General features: G+C 42.0%; 1 protein-coding gene across 1 annotated transcript in view; it reads left to right on the forward strand.

The window, feature by feature from the left end:
• The window catches only part of LOC109462452 (feline leukemia virus subgroup C receptor-related protein 1-like), a 20,695-nt gene extending 7,025 nt beyond the window's left edge, over positions 1-13,670 (forward strand). Inside the window, exons 2-12 of the mRNA XM_019759008.1 lie at positions 4,254-4,352; positions 5,182-5,410; positions 7,200-7,328; positions 7,927-7,945; positions 8,167-8,304; positions 8,768-8,835; positions 9,045-9,148; positions 10,981-11,091; positions 11,656-11,761; positions 12,223-12,334; positions 13,585-13,670. Coding sequence (XP_019614567.1) covers positions 4,254-4,352; positions 5,182-5,410; positions 7,200-7,328; positions 7,927-7,945; positions 8,167-8,304; positions 8,768-8,835; positions 9,045-9,148; positions 10,981-11,091; positions 11,656-11,761; positions 12,223-12,334; positions 13,585-13,670 — 1,201 coding nt within the window. The remainder of the gene's footprint in view (positions 1-4,253; positions 4,353-5,181; positions 5,411-7,199; positions 7,329-7,926; positions 7,946-8,166; positions 8,305-8,767; positions 8,836-9,044; positions 9,149-10,980; positions 11,092-11,655; positions 11,762-12,222; positions 12,335-13,584) is intronic.
• Positions 13,671-15,952: the final 2,282 nt, after the last annotated feature.

Genomic DNA, 15,952 nt, shown 5'->3' on the forward strand with positions numbered 1-15,952 from the left:
CTTACTGGGGGACAGATGAGCGTCAACGCATCTCTCGACCATTACAAAGATTACGTTTGTGTGCGTAATGGTCATCATTGTCTCATGACCAGTTGGTGTTCTTTAACACGTTCAGCACGAACATAGACTGGGGACACAGATTGGTAACACACTTCACGAGAGGTTCAGAACCCAGGATAGTGCACGTCAGTGTAAGTAGTAGGAGATGTGGCCACTTGAGGGGAAACACGCAGGATATGAACTTCATGCAGGTCTTAAGGCGAGTCGATGTTGGTTAGAGTCACTTAGACGATGTCCACTATGTAGTGGTTCGAGCGAGCTCTAGATGATTGAAATTTCGTTAGCACCTGTTAGTGCGAGCACACACCGAAGGGTGACCGAGTATGAAGGCACGTGCACACGGCAAGCTTTATAGAAGTTAAGTCGTGCAGGTGTAATTTTGCTGAATTTCCTCAAGGGAGTGGTTGACACATGCTAGTCCAAGCACTCATAGAGAGGCAAGTTAAGTGACCAGCAACGTCATTCTCAGATGCGCCCGTCTCCCACACCGTATTTTAACGGGAATTAGTGAGGGGATTGTTTTAGGGTGGAAATGGCACGACCAAAGGGTGGTTTAATAAAGGTGTCAGAATAAATTGGTGCAGTGGGTTTCCCATGCAGCCGCTGATTTCGAGAACAAAGTGCACCGAGTGTCTTGGATAATACATGGTAACAAGGTACGGGAACTACGTTTAGATAAGGGAGTATGCAACGATGCTACATCTGTAAACTGTGACGGATTGGGAAGGTTGAAGTTCCCAGTGAACTAGTTCTCAGTGAATTTTACTGGTGATATTCCTGTCGACCGGATAGAGAATTATCAGATCGGGACAGGGCGTTATTGAAGGAAGCCGAGCCGTGTCAAAGGTCATGGGGAATGTAACAAGGCCATTGGTCAACGTTAACGTCGACTCTACGGTAATAGAGCAAAGAAGGAGTCGCCAATCATTGACTTGGAGGATTGTTCCAAAGCTAACAAGGAGTCATTAAGTGCTCAAGTGGAAATGAACGACCCGCAGTCACTTTTGTTTGCTGTCAGTAGGTGAAAATATGCATTCGAGACCCAGGGAGTGTAGAGAAGAAAACGGTGGCGCTCGAATCTAGTATAAAGTGAGAACATCTTAAACAGCTGAAGAACGAGTCATTCATCGTGTGAAAGGACGTGTGTGGACAAAGACGAGGTTGGAGCAAAATCTTTTCAGAAGGTAATCTATGGGTCTGGTACCGTGAGACCGGAAATCCTGGCCTCGGTGATCACTCGTACAAGTTCCACGTGACAAAGGAAAGATCGGCGAGAGAGGTGTACATATGTACATGGGCAGAGGATCAGACAGGACTCAATCGAAGTAGTCTTCTTTTCGGGGTGACAATCACAGGTTTAGGCAGGGAAAAGCGACTGTTGTACTCAAATTGCGATCAAGAGCTCCAAGCTTGAATCAAGCACGTGGGGCAGATTAAGAATGGGGAGGTATAGATACTTTAGGTTAGGAAAATAGGTTGGACGAAAGGCTTGTACGAGAAAGATTTTAAGTGGTCATGTCTCCCTCACGGAGCAATTCCCGAGCAATCTTGAGGAGGTTTCGGTGGTCAGTTATGTGTTACGGGAGGGACAAAGGTTCCAGGCAACCCCTTTGCAATGGGTAACGCTTTCCTGAAGTTCCGGTGGAAACTGAAGCTTAGAGAAGGAAAAATGTTCAAGGGGTGTGCTATCTCTCCGAGTCATGCGGCCGAAACAGAGGGCAGAAGGATGATTAAGTTAGGGTGGTTTGTAAGGATTGTAACCCGACACTACTTGCGAAAGCAAACCAGTATGGTAGTCAGGGAAACCCGCAGTTTGGTTTCAATGTGGGGTAGGCGGTGAAGGTATATATGCAGGTGTCGTCAAGGGTATACGTAGCACCTTGTGGGCATAGACCGGGGTCAGGGCCCAGGAACATCAAGTCCTTTCAAATATCGGCAAGTGTGCCGCAGAGCGATACGATGATACTTTCCTGTTATCGTATTGAAATTATCATCAACGGGAAAAGGGAGCAGTTGGGATTGCTCCAAAGAGAGTTAACAACAAGAGTGGGGGTAGACTATGCGGGTGACCTAGAGCCGGTTCCTGACATATCAGAAAGGACTCGTATTACTCTTCCATCTGCGTTAGAGGTTTGACCTGCAGTGCACGGTAAAGATAAACCAATACCTTCCGATTTGGAAGACAACGAGGTAGTTGTTCTAGAGGGTGCACAGTTTGGGGTAATTTGAAGAAGGAAAGTGAATGGTTTCAGCAGCTCGAGATATCATTGTGAAACAGACGCATATCTGGAAAGTTTTGCGTAGAATGGCAAGGGTATACGACTCCAACACTCAAGGGAAGATTTTCACAGCTATGGTCGGGTATGTACTGATGTATGGTCGCGAGATTAGCACACGAAAGTGCTTAGGTACTCGAATGTTAAGGAGAGCGCTGAACGTGGTACGGGAGAATCATGGGAGGAACTCAGGTTATTATAGAGACTCCACGGTCGGCCGGATAAGATAAGGATAAGAAGTACTGGGCTCGATGGATACTACGGGGAACACTCAGGCCGAGCCGATGGCATGCGAAGTAGTATTATGGGAACCAACCCATAGCAAATGCATCTTTGTCAGACAGCGCACAACATTTGGGAATATTAAGATCCTGAAGAAAGAGGTTGGCCTCAGTCCATTCGGTCGAAAGAAAGATGAACAGTACAATGGGATCTATCGCCTCATGTTTGACATAGGATATCTGAGACGGTCTGTTTAAAGGAGAATACGCCTTGTGGTATAGAGGAGATATTAGTGTGGGAATGAGTATGGGGTTTTGAGTAAAGAGGTGACAGGAAAAGGTGGATATGAGATGGGATAGACGGAAGAGAGGAGCGACGTAGGCACTGCTCCATAACTCATTAAGGATGATCCAGTGATTACGCAGTGTGAATAGTATACTTTCGATCCAGAGGCAGGGTCGCTAACCACTGGACTACGCACGCTACTGTGATGTTTCTCTAAGTCAAATAATCAACAAAGAACTTCAAGTTCTCCAACCCAAGCCTTTTCTTGTGCACGATGTTGCGTAACACTCCTACAGGGCGGTCTGTTGAGCTGGACGGGGGGAAAGCTAAAACAAGGTGGCGTTTAAAAACGCCTCGGCGACGTCATTCTCTTTTATGTTGGTGATGATAATGGTGTTTTGGTTATTGTTGATGGAGGTGATTGTTAAAATGAGTGAGTAAGTTTGTCATGAGGCAGCTGGCAAAAAAGGTTCTTTCATTTTCAAATTTTGAGGTCATAAGCCTTGATAAACAAGAATTGAGGTGACAAAACATTATACCACAACCAAACGGATCTTTTATTCTTGTATTCAACAATATTACCTGTCCTTGTGCAGAGACCTCAATTATAGAAATTCTAGCAAAACGGCTAGCCGTACCATCATGGGCAGCTACTATCTGGGTTGGATGGATCATGTCAGTGTTAACATTTGCTATCAAACACAAACCATTGCGCCTCAAGTTTACTGGATCCCTGATGGTCTCTGAACCGATAGGCCTTTGCAACATATTTGCCCATTTTCGGCATATTGACCACCGTCAAAGGGCAAAACAGTGCACCCCTACAATTATGAGGCAAATTGGAATGGTCCAGAAAAACCCGTTGTTTGGAATAGCGGTGGGGGGGGGGTGGAGCTTCAGGCAGATGTGAGGGGCCGATAAGTGGTGCCACGGCAGTAACACTCGCGGTGCTGGCCGGAACTGTTGCTGGAATTTGCCAGTCGCGCTTAATAAGTAACAGGCACGGTAAGACGGTGGGGCTGTCTTTGTTACTAGTGACACGGCCATGATACTCCGATCTTTATGTGAATGCAATGATTGTGTGTGTGTAATTAAAATGAACTTCGAACTTGAAGCACAGTATCTTTACACGCCCTGAGAGCAGTAATGGATTTAGGTCTTTTTATGTTTTGTGGTTGTGACGTGCCCTCATTGTATTAACCGTTGCCTTATGTCTGCACAGTGGGTCTGGCGTTGACGCTTGGGATTATTTTTGTTGCAAAATATAAAACTTCACGGAGGATTGTCACCTATGGCTTCTTGTTTTAATTTTTTTTTTCCAAAATCAGGCGAAAAATAATGCGCGCGCTGATGTCATCCATAAATTATTTGCTGTGGCCTCAAGCCAACTAAAGCTGTTATCGTTAACAGGTACTATAACGTGAGTATCCTGGCCGTGGATTGGCTGTCCATGGTGTACATGTTGGCGTACATCCCGCTCATCTTTCCCGCCACATGGACACTGGATAGGTACGGTTTTATCTATTACTTTATTTTTGCGTATAGATGAAAACAAAGACAACACGGGCCCGTCACCAGTCTCTGTCAGTCCTCTTGGCCGATGGGGAAAATGTGAGAAATTGGTCAAAATAAGCGGGCGGGGATGTTTTATCAGAAGAGTAGGCTGGCCATTGGAGTCTATGAAATTATCCTAGTGTTGGAAATTCAATGGCTCTGATAACTTCTCTGGCCAGTGTCTACCACGTTTTTTTTCGGCAACCGGCACCCACCAGTCTGCATGGTAGAGAATAGCTTGGCATCGCGAAGTGGCCATAGTTAACGGTCTGATACCGTCCTTTCGATGGCGAACTTAGACAGTTTGCCTCAGTCGGTTTAGTAGTTGCGATGAGTTAAAGCTACATGTATATATAACATCATGAAAGTTCATCTGTGTTGGTAGTTACATGTCAAGTTAAAATAAACTTTTGTTCCAACACAAAAAAAAAAATTCTCTCACCTAGAGCTTTCGACCAGTCACTCTGGTCTTCCTCAGTAGACTGACCTAGTGAAGCTTGTCACGTGGCTTCTTTGAAGTGTGACGTCAACACTGGGTCAAAGGTATCTGGTAGACGATGTCGGCCCCCGTCGCGGTTCAATGAAGGGTGATGGGCCCTGATGTGTTGGACCAAAAGTTTTAACTTTAAACATGTATATATAACATTTTAAAAATTAAACTATACTAATTGATCGACTGATAGATTTACCAAAATGACCGTGCAATGATCACGTATGTGAAGCGATTTAGAATGATTAGGAATTGTCAATTGTCTCCTCCTTTCGATTTTAATTTCACGAGCAGGTACGGTCTCCGCGTGGTTGGTCTGCTCGGGTCGTCCCTGAACTGTATCGGGGCGTGGCTGAAGGTGGCCGGGGTGGGCCGGGAGCGGTTCGCGGTGACCATGTTCGCCCAGACGGTCTGCTCCGTGGCGCAGATCTTCATCCTCGGGATGCCGGCGCGCGTGGCCGCCGTGTGGTTCGGGCCCAGGGAGGTGTCCACGGCGACGGCTATAGGCGTCTTTGGAAACCAGGTCTGGCAGATATCAATCAATCAACCAATTAACCAATCAACCAATCAACCAATAAAAAATGGTTTATTGCTAAAATCAAGAACATTGCAGCATAAAGCTGAATTACGTTCAAAGATGTACATCCTGTTTTTAAAACATTAACGACTGCACAATCTTGGAGTCAAGATGGGTTAATAGAGTTACACAATAGAAATATTTACACGATATTACATACATTTAGCATTAGTGAAATTCAAATTTTGGTAATTCACATTAGTACTGTACATTTCAACATTACATTAAACTATTTCATATACAAATTGCACAAGAGAGGCATTTACATATCAAAGAATGATTTGCCGAACAGCAAGTCATTTTTATATTTCTGTTTAAATAACTCAATAATTCAAACCAAAAAAGTGCCGCTACAATACCTTAAAAAGCCACTAGAACTTAACCTTCTTTTTCCACACTACAAGCTACCTACAAAAAACTGTAAAGAAACATTTACAACTTGAAAAGTTATCCCCTTTAATCACATTCCGTCATAAAGATGACCACAGCAGCTCCAGAAAAGCAGCTATTTCGCTGAAAACCACAACAGATACTTACTGCCCAAGCATCTATGTCCCACTCAAAAATCAAGACCATAGCATGTCCACAGCATGAGATATCATCCCCTGTACCCCGCTGCAGTACCTTACTAAACCGCTAGAGTACCCAAAATTTACCTCCACCTTCCTTTTCCCGACCTCATCCTACCTACCAAATATCATAAAGATACATACATCACACCCCAAGTTATAACCGATTACAAAACCAGCAACCCCATGTATGGTGTACCTTAACACATAACCTTCTGACGATTGTCTGGTCACCATAGATGGTCATTTGGCCGAGTGGATAAAATAGTGCACACCCTCTCGAAATTGAGAGAGGGCGGTACAAGAAGCTCCAAGTGTATGAACGAATTTGCAAACATTGTACGTTGAATACGGTGGAAGACGAAACTCATTCAAATTGTACCCTCTATAGCAATGAACGAAATGAACTCTTTGACGTAGCTTCCAAATTCTCCCCAAACTTTCACACATACTCGTATACAAATGAAAAGAAAACTACTATCCTCTACTATCCGAAAACTAACACCCGACAACCCACAAATTACAGAAAAAGTGGGATCTTTTGTCTTCCTCTGTCTTCAAAAAAGAAGTCAAACCCAGTAGTTTTTACCAGTAGTTTCTTAGTAGTTATCAGTAGTTCTATATGTACTAATTGTCTGTTGTTATGTTTTTTATGTTCTTGGAATTAGCTCCCGGGCAAGAATTTGCAATAAACAATTTATTGTATGCGATAAGGCCACACCAAGTAAATCTTATGGATGACGTCCTTTGGAGACCCTAAATCTAATGCGAGAGGACGAAAAAAAAACAAGAAGGGCCCTAAAAAACAAGATGCCTAGATCAGAAATATACTAAGAGACGACAAATGTTAGGACACAAATTGAATGAGGAAACACAGTGCAACAAGCAAGAAGTCTTTTATTCATCATCAAAACAGCACTAAATCGGGTGGAACAGCAGTTGTCGTTCCGTCCTGTTTTCGCGTTACGGGTTTCACGTCAATCTGACGATTTTCGGCATTGTCGTGACTCTTTGGTCATAGTTGCAGGAAGCAGAATTTCTTGTTGTTTTTTTTCTAGGAACAGGCCAAAATCAATGCGCGCGCGGACGTCATCTATAAAATTTACTTGGTGTGGCCTAACAATAGAATGACAGAAGAAACGGTGACCCACAGTAGTATTTTGCAGGTCGGCGTGGCGCTGGGATTCCTGATCCCGCCCGTGTTGGTGCCGAACGCCGCTGACATCGCGGTGGTGGAGCGGGGCATGAACGTCATGATGTTCGGCACGGCAGGAGTCACAACTCTGCTTTTCATAGTATTAGGATCACTTTAAAAGATTTGAAAAATTTCACGAACGCATTCCCCAGGGAATTGGTTTTGGGGTAATTTTCGGCCAAGTGGTCTTTGCAGGAAAGGCCTTTTTGCTTTGCATACACCATTTCGGGCAAATTGTGACTTTTGCACACAGAATACTAATACCTGTATTATTGATGTTTCAAATATAATTTTTATCAAAAGAGAACAAACAATATAGAACTTTTTTCAACCTTTGTTTACTCAGGTTGTTGATATGATTGTCATGATGCCATCAGTGTTAGAATATAACCTTTTTAACGAATTTGGTCAGTCAAAGTGAGGCTACGAATTACTGCTAGCTAGCTATAGGCACTGAAACAGTATATCTTCTTTGAATTCCTAAACTCATGTTACACATAGGCACGTATGGCCTCCCGAACACCAAACAACGTCAACATTCGGGTGTTCGGCAGTAGTTGGTGGTTTCCTAGTGTTTGGGAGTAGGTAGGGTCGTAGTTGGCAGTGACATTTGACTCAAGTTTAACTCAAATTCGATTCGTATTAAATAGGAAGGTAGGTCGCGGCCTAGACCTGATCAGACTGCTCCCGAACTTCAGCCAACCTTGGTCGTTATATGTAGCCTTGGATATTATATACAGAGTATACACAACCAAGTCTTTTATTCAGCTGACGTTTCGGTGACCGTCTGTCACCTTCCTCAGGGCAATTCTGACTGGTTCACATTGCACTGCAGCACAGTATACAGGTGTCGCTTCTGCAGATGCATTCCTAAATGTGCAATATTTACATAGTGTTTGTTAACATGGTGTTTGTTAACACCATGACGAAATGTCCAGTTTTCAGAGAGAAGCCGCCCATTCCCCCCAGCCCCGCCCAGGCCACCATCGCTGAGACCGACGCGGAATATTCTTACCTCGGCTCCATCAAGAGACTGATGAAGAGCGTTCCTTTCGTCCTTCTGGTCATCACCTATGGTAAGGGTATCTTACACTGGTGCAATTGAGACCAAAGTATTGGGTTTCCCATACATACGTACCCTCTCCCTCTATATTGAGCAAGCTATATCAGGGCCTGTGCCAGAATATACAGTACTAGTAAAATTACTAGTAAAATTGCACTGTATACTAGTACGATTGCACTGTATTCCGTAAAATTGCACTGTATTTCGTACAATTGCACTGTATACTAATACGATTGTACTGTATTCCGTAAAATTGCACTGCTTACTCTGGCGTACAATTGCACTGTATTCCGTAAAATTACACTGTATACTCTGGCGTACAATTGCACAGTATTCCGTAAAATTGCATTGTATACTCACCCCTGTATATGGGAACCCTCATAAACTAAATAGGTTGACTAATTCTATGTCATGAAAAGTGTTGGGATATTTCTATGTCAAGAAAACAAGAAATAACGTCGTCTTTTTTTTTGCAGGTATCAACACGGGGTCCTTCTACGCCATTTCCACACTGCTGAATCAGGTGGTGCTCTCCAAGTATCCGGTAGGTGGCGCTACGGTTATGACTTAATGCCCTTAGTGCAACATAACAAAAATCTCCAAACATAACGAAATTAGAATTCTCATAAGGCCATGAGCTTTGCAGAATGTAAAATACAGTTTAAATCAAAGTAAAGGCGTTGAACTTGAAGCAAGCAAGCAAAGAAGCAAAACAAAATTGACTAAAAGCAAAAGAAACTTTATACATTGCAGGGGGAGGAGGTGAATGTTGGTCGGATCGGACTGACCATCGTGTTGACCGGCCTGCTGGGGTCCGTGCTGTGCGGCATCTGGCTGGACAGGACTCGGACTTTCAAGTAATTATAACTGCTAACTGATTTTTACCTCCGGGGGAGGAGATAGCCTTCCGCGGAAGGGTTTTGTGAGAGATTTAGATTTTCATGTTCGCAGCTGTTTCTCGCGTTTGGGTGGACGGATTCTTTTGAGACTCGGTATATGTTTTGCTATTGGGCTGCAGATGATGCACGTTCTTTTGCTTTTATTGTATATGTGTTTTCGGGCGTGAAAATGGTGCCTTTTGGTGGCCCCAAAACACCCCTTTGAGCGTGACAGTGGTCGCGACCGTTGACCTTTGGCGTATTTAAGCTATTTTCGGTCTGGTCCACGTATATGACCCCTCACACAGAGGGGTGTCCGATCTCGACAAATTCTTTGTTTAAAATCCTATATACAAATATGCAATAAAAAGCCCGGGGGTATAAAATCTCAGATTTTATTTGTTCTACATGCATTCAACTCTACCAAACCACTCCCCCTTTCTCAATGTCCCTTGCTCAAGACTTAAAAATATAAGAAGTTGAAGACATCATCCCTCTATGAAATAGTTTGTGGTTTTGTTATTTTTGGTGTATTTTTTGTCTTCTATTTGTCATCACAGACCGTTCGGCACCAAAAGTATTTTTGAACATTCCTACTGCAGTACCAATGTCAATCATCAGGGGTCCAAAGTCGACCTACACAATTCATTTCACCCCACTTACCCACCTGTCAAATATCACCCCGTTCTGTCCAACGGATCTTTAGATATACAACAACAACATCACCATTTCATGGAGGGTAAAAAGGAAAGTTTATTTTAAGGATATATAAAAATGTATTGCAAATTCATGCCCGAGGGCTAATTGCAAGGACATAGGACATGATAGAATGATAGTGAACAGAAAAATGACCAGAAAAAATGAATGAAAGACCTTTATTGTACGTTTGTGATCTAACAAGCTAAGTACAGGACATGAATAGACAAGGAAAAAGGATACAGCAATGATACTTAAACTATACATACTAATGTGATGTACTATTTACATTGTTCGACTTCTTCTCGCTACTTGACGCAGTTATAGATGTTGAAGCATATAGAACTAATGATACATGGTTTGTCAAGTTTCATAAGAAATATGAATTTTTCTTTTTCATTTAAATGTCCAAAGCTAGGGAACTTATCTATTATACAAGAATATAGGAAATCTCTCTCATTACTATATAACGTACAATCGACTACGAAATGATACTCATCTTCAATCTTATCTAAATCGCAAAATTGGCAGATCCTTTGCTCTAGAGACAATACTACTTATGCCACTTCTGATATAGCTATTGCTGGGTTTGATTCCTTTCTGATTTTTTTCTGTGTGCAGTGTAGCATGAAAATCCCGCAATTTTGGATTAGGGTGTGTTGATAGGCCTTAATAATAGAAATGCCGTTTCTTGTGTAGGATGGAAAGGTGACTAAAGCTAAGAAACATTTTAAATTGACTATTTCAAATAACGTCTCTCTTTCAGTGCTGTAATGAAGGCTAGGCACAACTTCTTTCCGCCTAGTTCTCATAGCCTGGTATCCAGTCTTACGTGATTGTGGGTGTTGGGGTGTTCAGGCAGGTTGTGTCTTCGGGGGCTCTAATAGCTTCCCCCGCCCAGTGCAACAGACCGTCCCGGTAGGAGAGTTACGCTAATAAGAGACAGTATGCTTGGGGATTTGGTTTCCCCCAACACGATAAGGCCAATCAATCTCTCGTGAAATACCCACCGGGAAACCTATGTGAGGCGGGCGGGACAGAGCTCTTACGGCCCCGACCACGATCAGACTGGTTACCAGGCTAAGTTCTCACAACTTACCCTTACTCTCCTCCAGGGGTACAACTGTTGTCGTGTACATCCTGTCCTTCCTATGTATGACGGCCTTTACATTCACGCTGGACCTCGGCTACCTAGCGATCGTTTTCGTTACTGCAGGTGCACTGGGGTAAGTCAGATCTGTAAATAACAAATTTTGCCAAAGTAATTGCCAAAGTAATTGCATTAGTATTGACCTGCAGATTGTGATTAACTCTAAGAAATATCAACCGGTTATCTTGATACTACTTCAATCATTATTCAATCTGTTTTAATTTTTTTTGGTGACGTCTCAGGGAGGAGCCTAATGGTACAGTATTGTGTGCAGTTTGCAAGAATTCTAGTTGGTACAGGCATTTTGTCCACAGGAACGGAATGTCCACAGGCATTTCTCTGACCCACATCTATGCCCTGAAAACCCTTGGAAAGACCTCTCTGCCCCGGATGGCCCTACTTTCTGTGACCCCGGGGCTCGTTCACTATACACTCAGGGGAGGAGTGCACTGTAACTGTCTAGGCTTAACAGGTACCGAGTCTTCCTCATAATCATGAAATGATGGCAGTGCCATGCAAACAATAACCCTAACAGCAACCACCGTCGCCATGGCAATGTATGTTTTCATTGCCAGTCTTGTTTGCAGAAGTTTCCAAGTCTTTCACAATTGTATGACAAACATTGTGTATTCTTCCCCAGGTTCTTTATGACGGGTTACCTGCCGCTCGGGTTTGAGTTTGCGGCGGAGATCACGTACCCTGAGTCGGAGGGGACGTCATCAGGACTGCTCAACGCCTCTGCACAGGTAGGTGCAATTCAAGTTCACACCGCACGGTGGTGTTCTTGTGTTGTTATGTTTACCGAAGGAAAACATATTGTTTTTTCTCAGTTTCTTCTTCTTCTCCAAACAGTTTCCTCTGACCTGGTCAATAGCCTGAAAACGTATTGTTTTTGCTCAGTTTCTTCTTCTTCTCCAAACAGTGACCTCTGACCTGGTCAATGACCTGAAACCAGACGTCTGTCACCATGGTAACTGGTGTCAGGTTACATAATTTTATAGTAGGAGGGATTTTAGACTCATTTCACCATATGTGGCTGTGTTTGAGTAAGAATTAACAGAGCAGACCATATGCGAAGGTACGAAAACATTATGCATTTGCTTTGCAAATGTTATTTTTCTAGTTTTATTAAATTAACGTTTTCATTGAAATAGACGGTAGAGAACAGACGATAAATGTTCAATGGTACTTTTGTCCCGTCCTGCAGACATTTGGCATCGCTCTGACCCTGTTCACAGGATACCTGGTGAACAACCTGAGCACTTTGGCAGGGAACCTGTGTCTGTGCGTCACTCTCTTCCTGGGTGTTGTCGTCACAGGTACATATAAGAACTTTATTGCACGACAATTGTACAGGGTACATTGTATGGCAAATAGGTAACAATAAGTAGCATAGTAAAATAGGTAGGTATAGAATAAAACTTAACAACTTATATGTAAAAAAGAAATAATCAAAAGTTTACAATCAGGTGGAGTTATTTATTGGTACATGTGACAACAAATCAGTATTATTTCTAATAACAAAACAGTCTTATGTATCTACCTATTTTTACATTGTGTGGGCTGTTGCATTTAAATATGTAATCAAATCTATCTGTAGCAACAAGTCTATTGAAATCTGTCGTATTTGAAGTGAGATATTTGAATAGCATATCACGTAGAACATCATATCTAGAGCATTCCATGATAAAATGAAATTCATCTTCGATTTTCTGTGGGCAAAGTGGGCAAAATCTTTGGTCAGGGGCTACATATCAGACCAGGGAAGAGCGGTTCCCGATCTCACCTTGCCCAGTTTCAGGGTTGGACAAGTCCAATTGCCCACTTGCCCTCAGCAAGTAAAAGTACTGAATAGGAAAGTTCTTTGATCACAACCATTTATTTTTGACGAGCCGACGTTTTGATGACCGTCTGTCATCTTCATCAGGGTAATTCTGACTGGACGATAGATGTTACTTGGTGCATAGTTTAACATCTGGCGTCAGTGCAGTAGGAAAAATGCACTGACGCCAGATGTTAAACTATGCACCAAGTAACATCTATCGTCCAGTCAGAATTACCCTGATGAAGATGACAGACGGTCATCAAAACGTCGGCTCGTCAAAAATAAATGGTTGTGACCAAAGAACTATTCATTCATTTACCAACCTGATGAAGTTATTTACAGAACTTAAAAGTACTGTTCGGGCAGGTGCATGGGCAAGTCAGTTTTTGGGATGCAAAGTAGAGCCACTACGGTGTTTGGAGCAAGTCAAACCACCTTATTTTGATAAATAAAGCATCCAACATTATGAACTCCAAAATATATCAAAAAGATAATTTCCTTGCTGGTATTAAAAATACATAGAAATATGTATATTTCAGGCTCGGGCAAGTGCATTTTTGAAAACTTGTCGAACCCTGAGTTTGCAACGTTTCTACTTTTCCCCGTTGTCGTTAACGTTCTCGATCAGTCTCAGCAGCATCAAAATGTCTTCGAATTCCTTTCATGCTATTTTTCCCCTCCCGAAGATTTTGACCAAAAGTCTATAACCTTGCAATAAATGCGTCTTTACTGTTTTGTCTATAGCTTTCATCAAGTCGGACTTGAAGAGACTAAGAGCCCAACAGAGCGTGGAAAACACCAATGCAGAATCTAAGACCACAGTTCTGTGAACTCTGACTTGGTGCTAGACATCACTAACTGGTGAACATATATACAGAAGAGAACAGCTACCCTGGATGCCAAACTAGTATCGGGCCGTTAGCCGTTTTCCTTCGGCAGCCAAGAACCCTTCGCCCGCCTATCTAAATTACCGCTACGGGGGAGTTGAGCCCGAGGGGTTTGTCCGGCCCTAGAACTACCCCCGGGCTAGACTCCCCCGTAGCGGTAATTTGCACCTGCGGGCGAAGGGCTCTTGCGGCCCGAAAAACGAGTTCTGGCTTCCAGGGTATGTCTCACCTTCGATCGCTGATGGTGTCTAACTTCAAAAACTGGCTACCGATGTCAACTCAAAGGGGGAGAAATATCCGGCCGGGTTACTCGTAACAAACACAAACTGAACACAGTACCGTACCTTGTAAGTCTGTTGAACAGGGGACGTGAACGTTAACGGACCATCTGTTGTTTTAAACGTTCTAACCCTACCTAAATATTTATTCAAGCCTGTGTCCTCGAGTATGTCTTACCCGTAATGGTTTTAGTGTGTACTACTGGTACTAAAATCCTATTAAGAGATATTAATTTTTTCTTATGCCCAAGCCCGCTAAATGCGCAGTTTGTTATAAGGACTGGCTGATCATGTCTGCAAAACTTAACCTTGGTGTTTAAATAGGCATGTGTCTAATATCAGCTATAAGATACACCTTACCTTCAACTTCTCATTTTTCTACCTCCCCAGTACACAGGACCAAACATTAGAATACGTTACTTCGGTGAAAGATACTTTATATAGGAAAAAGACGTCTAAAAAGACAACTATATAAGTTGCGCCTTTGTCAAGCTCATAGCCCCACCCCTTTCTTATAAATCGTGTTTCATATAGTGCAGTGGTCTTTATTTTGTGTGCAATTATGCCCAGTAAGTAGTATGTGTTTAGGCCACAGTAAGTAAATTTTATGGATGACATCCTCCGCAGACTCCAAATCTAATGCGAGCGGGCGAACAAAAAACAAGACGGCCCCCCCCCCAAAAAAAAACAAGATTCCTATATTTTGAAATTTTGACATCATGAACCCTGTTAAACAAGAAACGATAGCTATATAGTGCCAACTTTACTGCCAACTATCACAACATCCATTTGTCACTAAAACAACTTTGAAAAGGGAAAGTTTTCAATCATTGTACAAATGGTTTTGATTCCGTGGGAACGTATAAAAGGAATAAAATACATCACCGCATCAAAGTAAAAGCCAAAACAATAAATCAGAGCCTTGTCTTGTCTCCTCTATTCATGTTTATCTGCCATACACGTTGCAGTATGGCAAGGCAAGGCATTTTTTCCATTTTCGGCATGTTGACCACCGTCAAAGGGCAACAAAATTTCTTGCTTTTTTTTCCAAAATCAGGCGAAAATCAATGCGCGCGCGGATGTCATCCATAAAAATTACTTGCTGTGGCCTTATAGAGATATCAGTCTGATTAGACTGCACGCTATATGTAGTTGACGTCACAAACGTATGTTTCATGTTTACAACTTTTTAAAGTTTTTAATGAATAAATAAGAGTTCGTGGAACACATGCTTTGAAAAGGTGTAGATATTTCTGCTATGTTAACTGAAGTAAATAAAGATGGAAACATTGAAAAAAGCCAGTTCCGATAGACATTTTATTTTGAAAGCCATAAATACAACAGATCTAGAGGGAGTGCAGCTAGAGAACAAACGCAATAAAATATTGCAGCACACAACTGTTTAAGCTCGTAACAAATCTATAATCTATATGAAAATGGCACACAGCAAACTCTATCTGAAAAACTACAGTATTCTTGTGTACTGAATTCTCTTTACTTGTCATACAAACAGGTAAAAATGTTCTTGGCACATATTATATACAGTTTGCATAATCATGAGAACCAACCCCCATTATCAGTAGACCTTATAATACATGTTGTCCTCTTAAAGTGTGGTTTTTGGTTTGTAAACCTGCTTCATTTTTCAACTTTTAAGTTGAAAAATGAAAAATTGAAAAATAAGAAAAAATTGAAAAATAAGAAAAAATTGAAAAATAAGAAAAAATTGAAAAATAAGAAAAAATTGAAAAATAAGAAAACTTGAAAAATAAGAAAAAATTGAAAAATAAGAAATTCAAATTCAACTTATTTTTCATTTCTTGTAGCTCATCCCAATTGTCATGCTACCATACAATAATATGGTGGAAGATTTGAATTCACTTTGGCCATCATACTTTTCCAAAAAAAGATACCATACAGACTATACTACAGTACATGTAACACAAT

This window comes from Branchiostoma belcheri, unplaced genomic scaffold (genome assembly GCF_001625305.1).
Source record: "Branchiostoma belcheri isolate BF01 breed outbred unplaced genomic scaffold, Haploidv18h27 scaffold117, whole genome shotgun sequence".
NCBI classification, from domain to species: domain Eukaryota; kingdom Metazoa; phylum Chordata; class Leptocardii; order Amphioxiformes; family Branchiostomatidae; genus Branchiostoma; species Branchiostoma belcheri.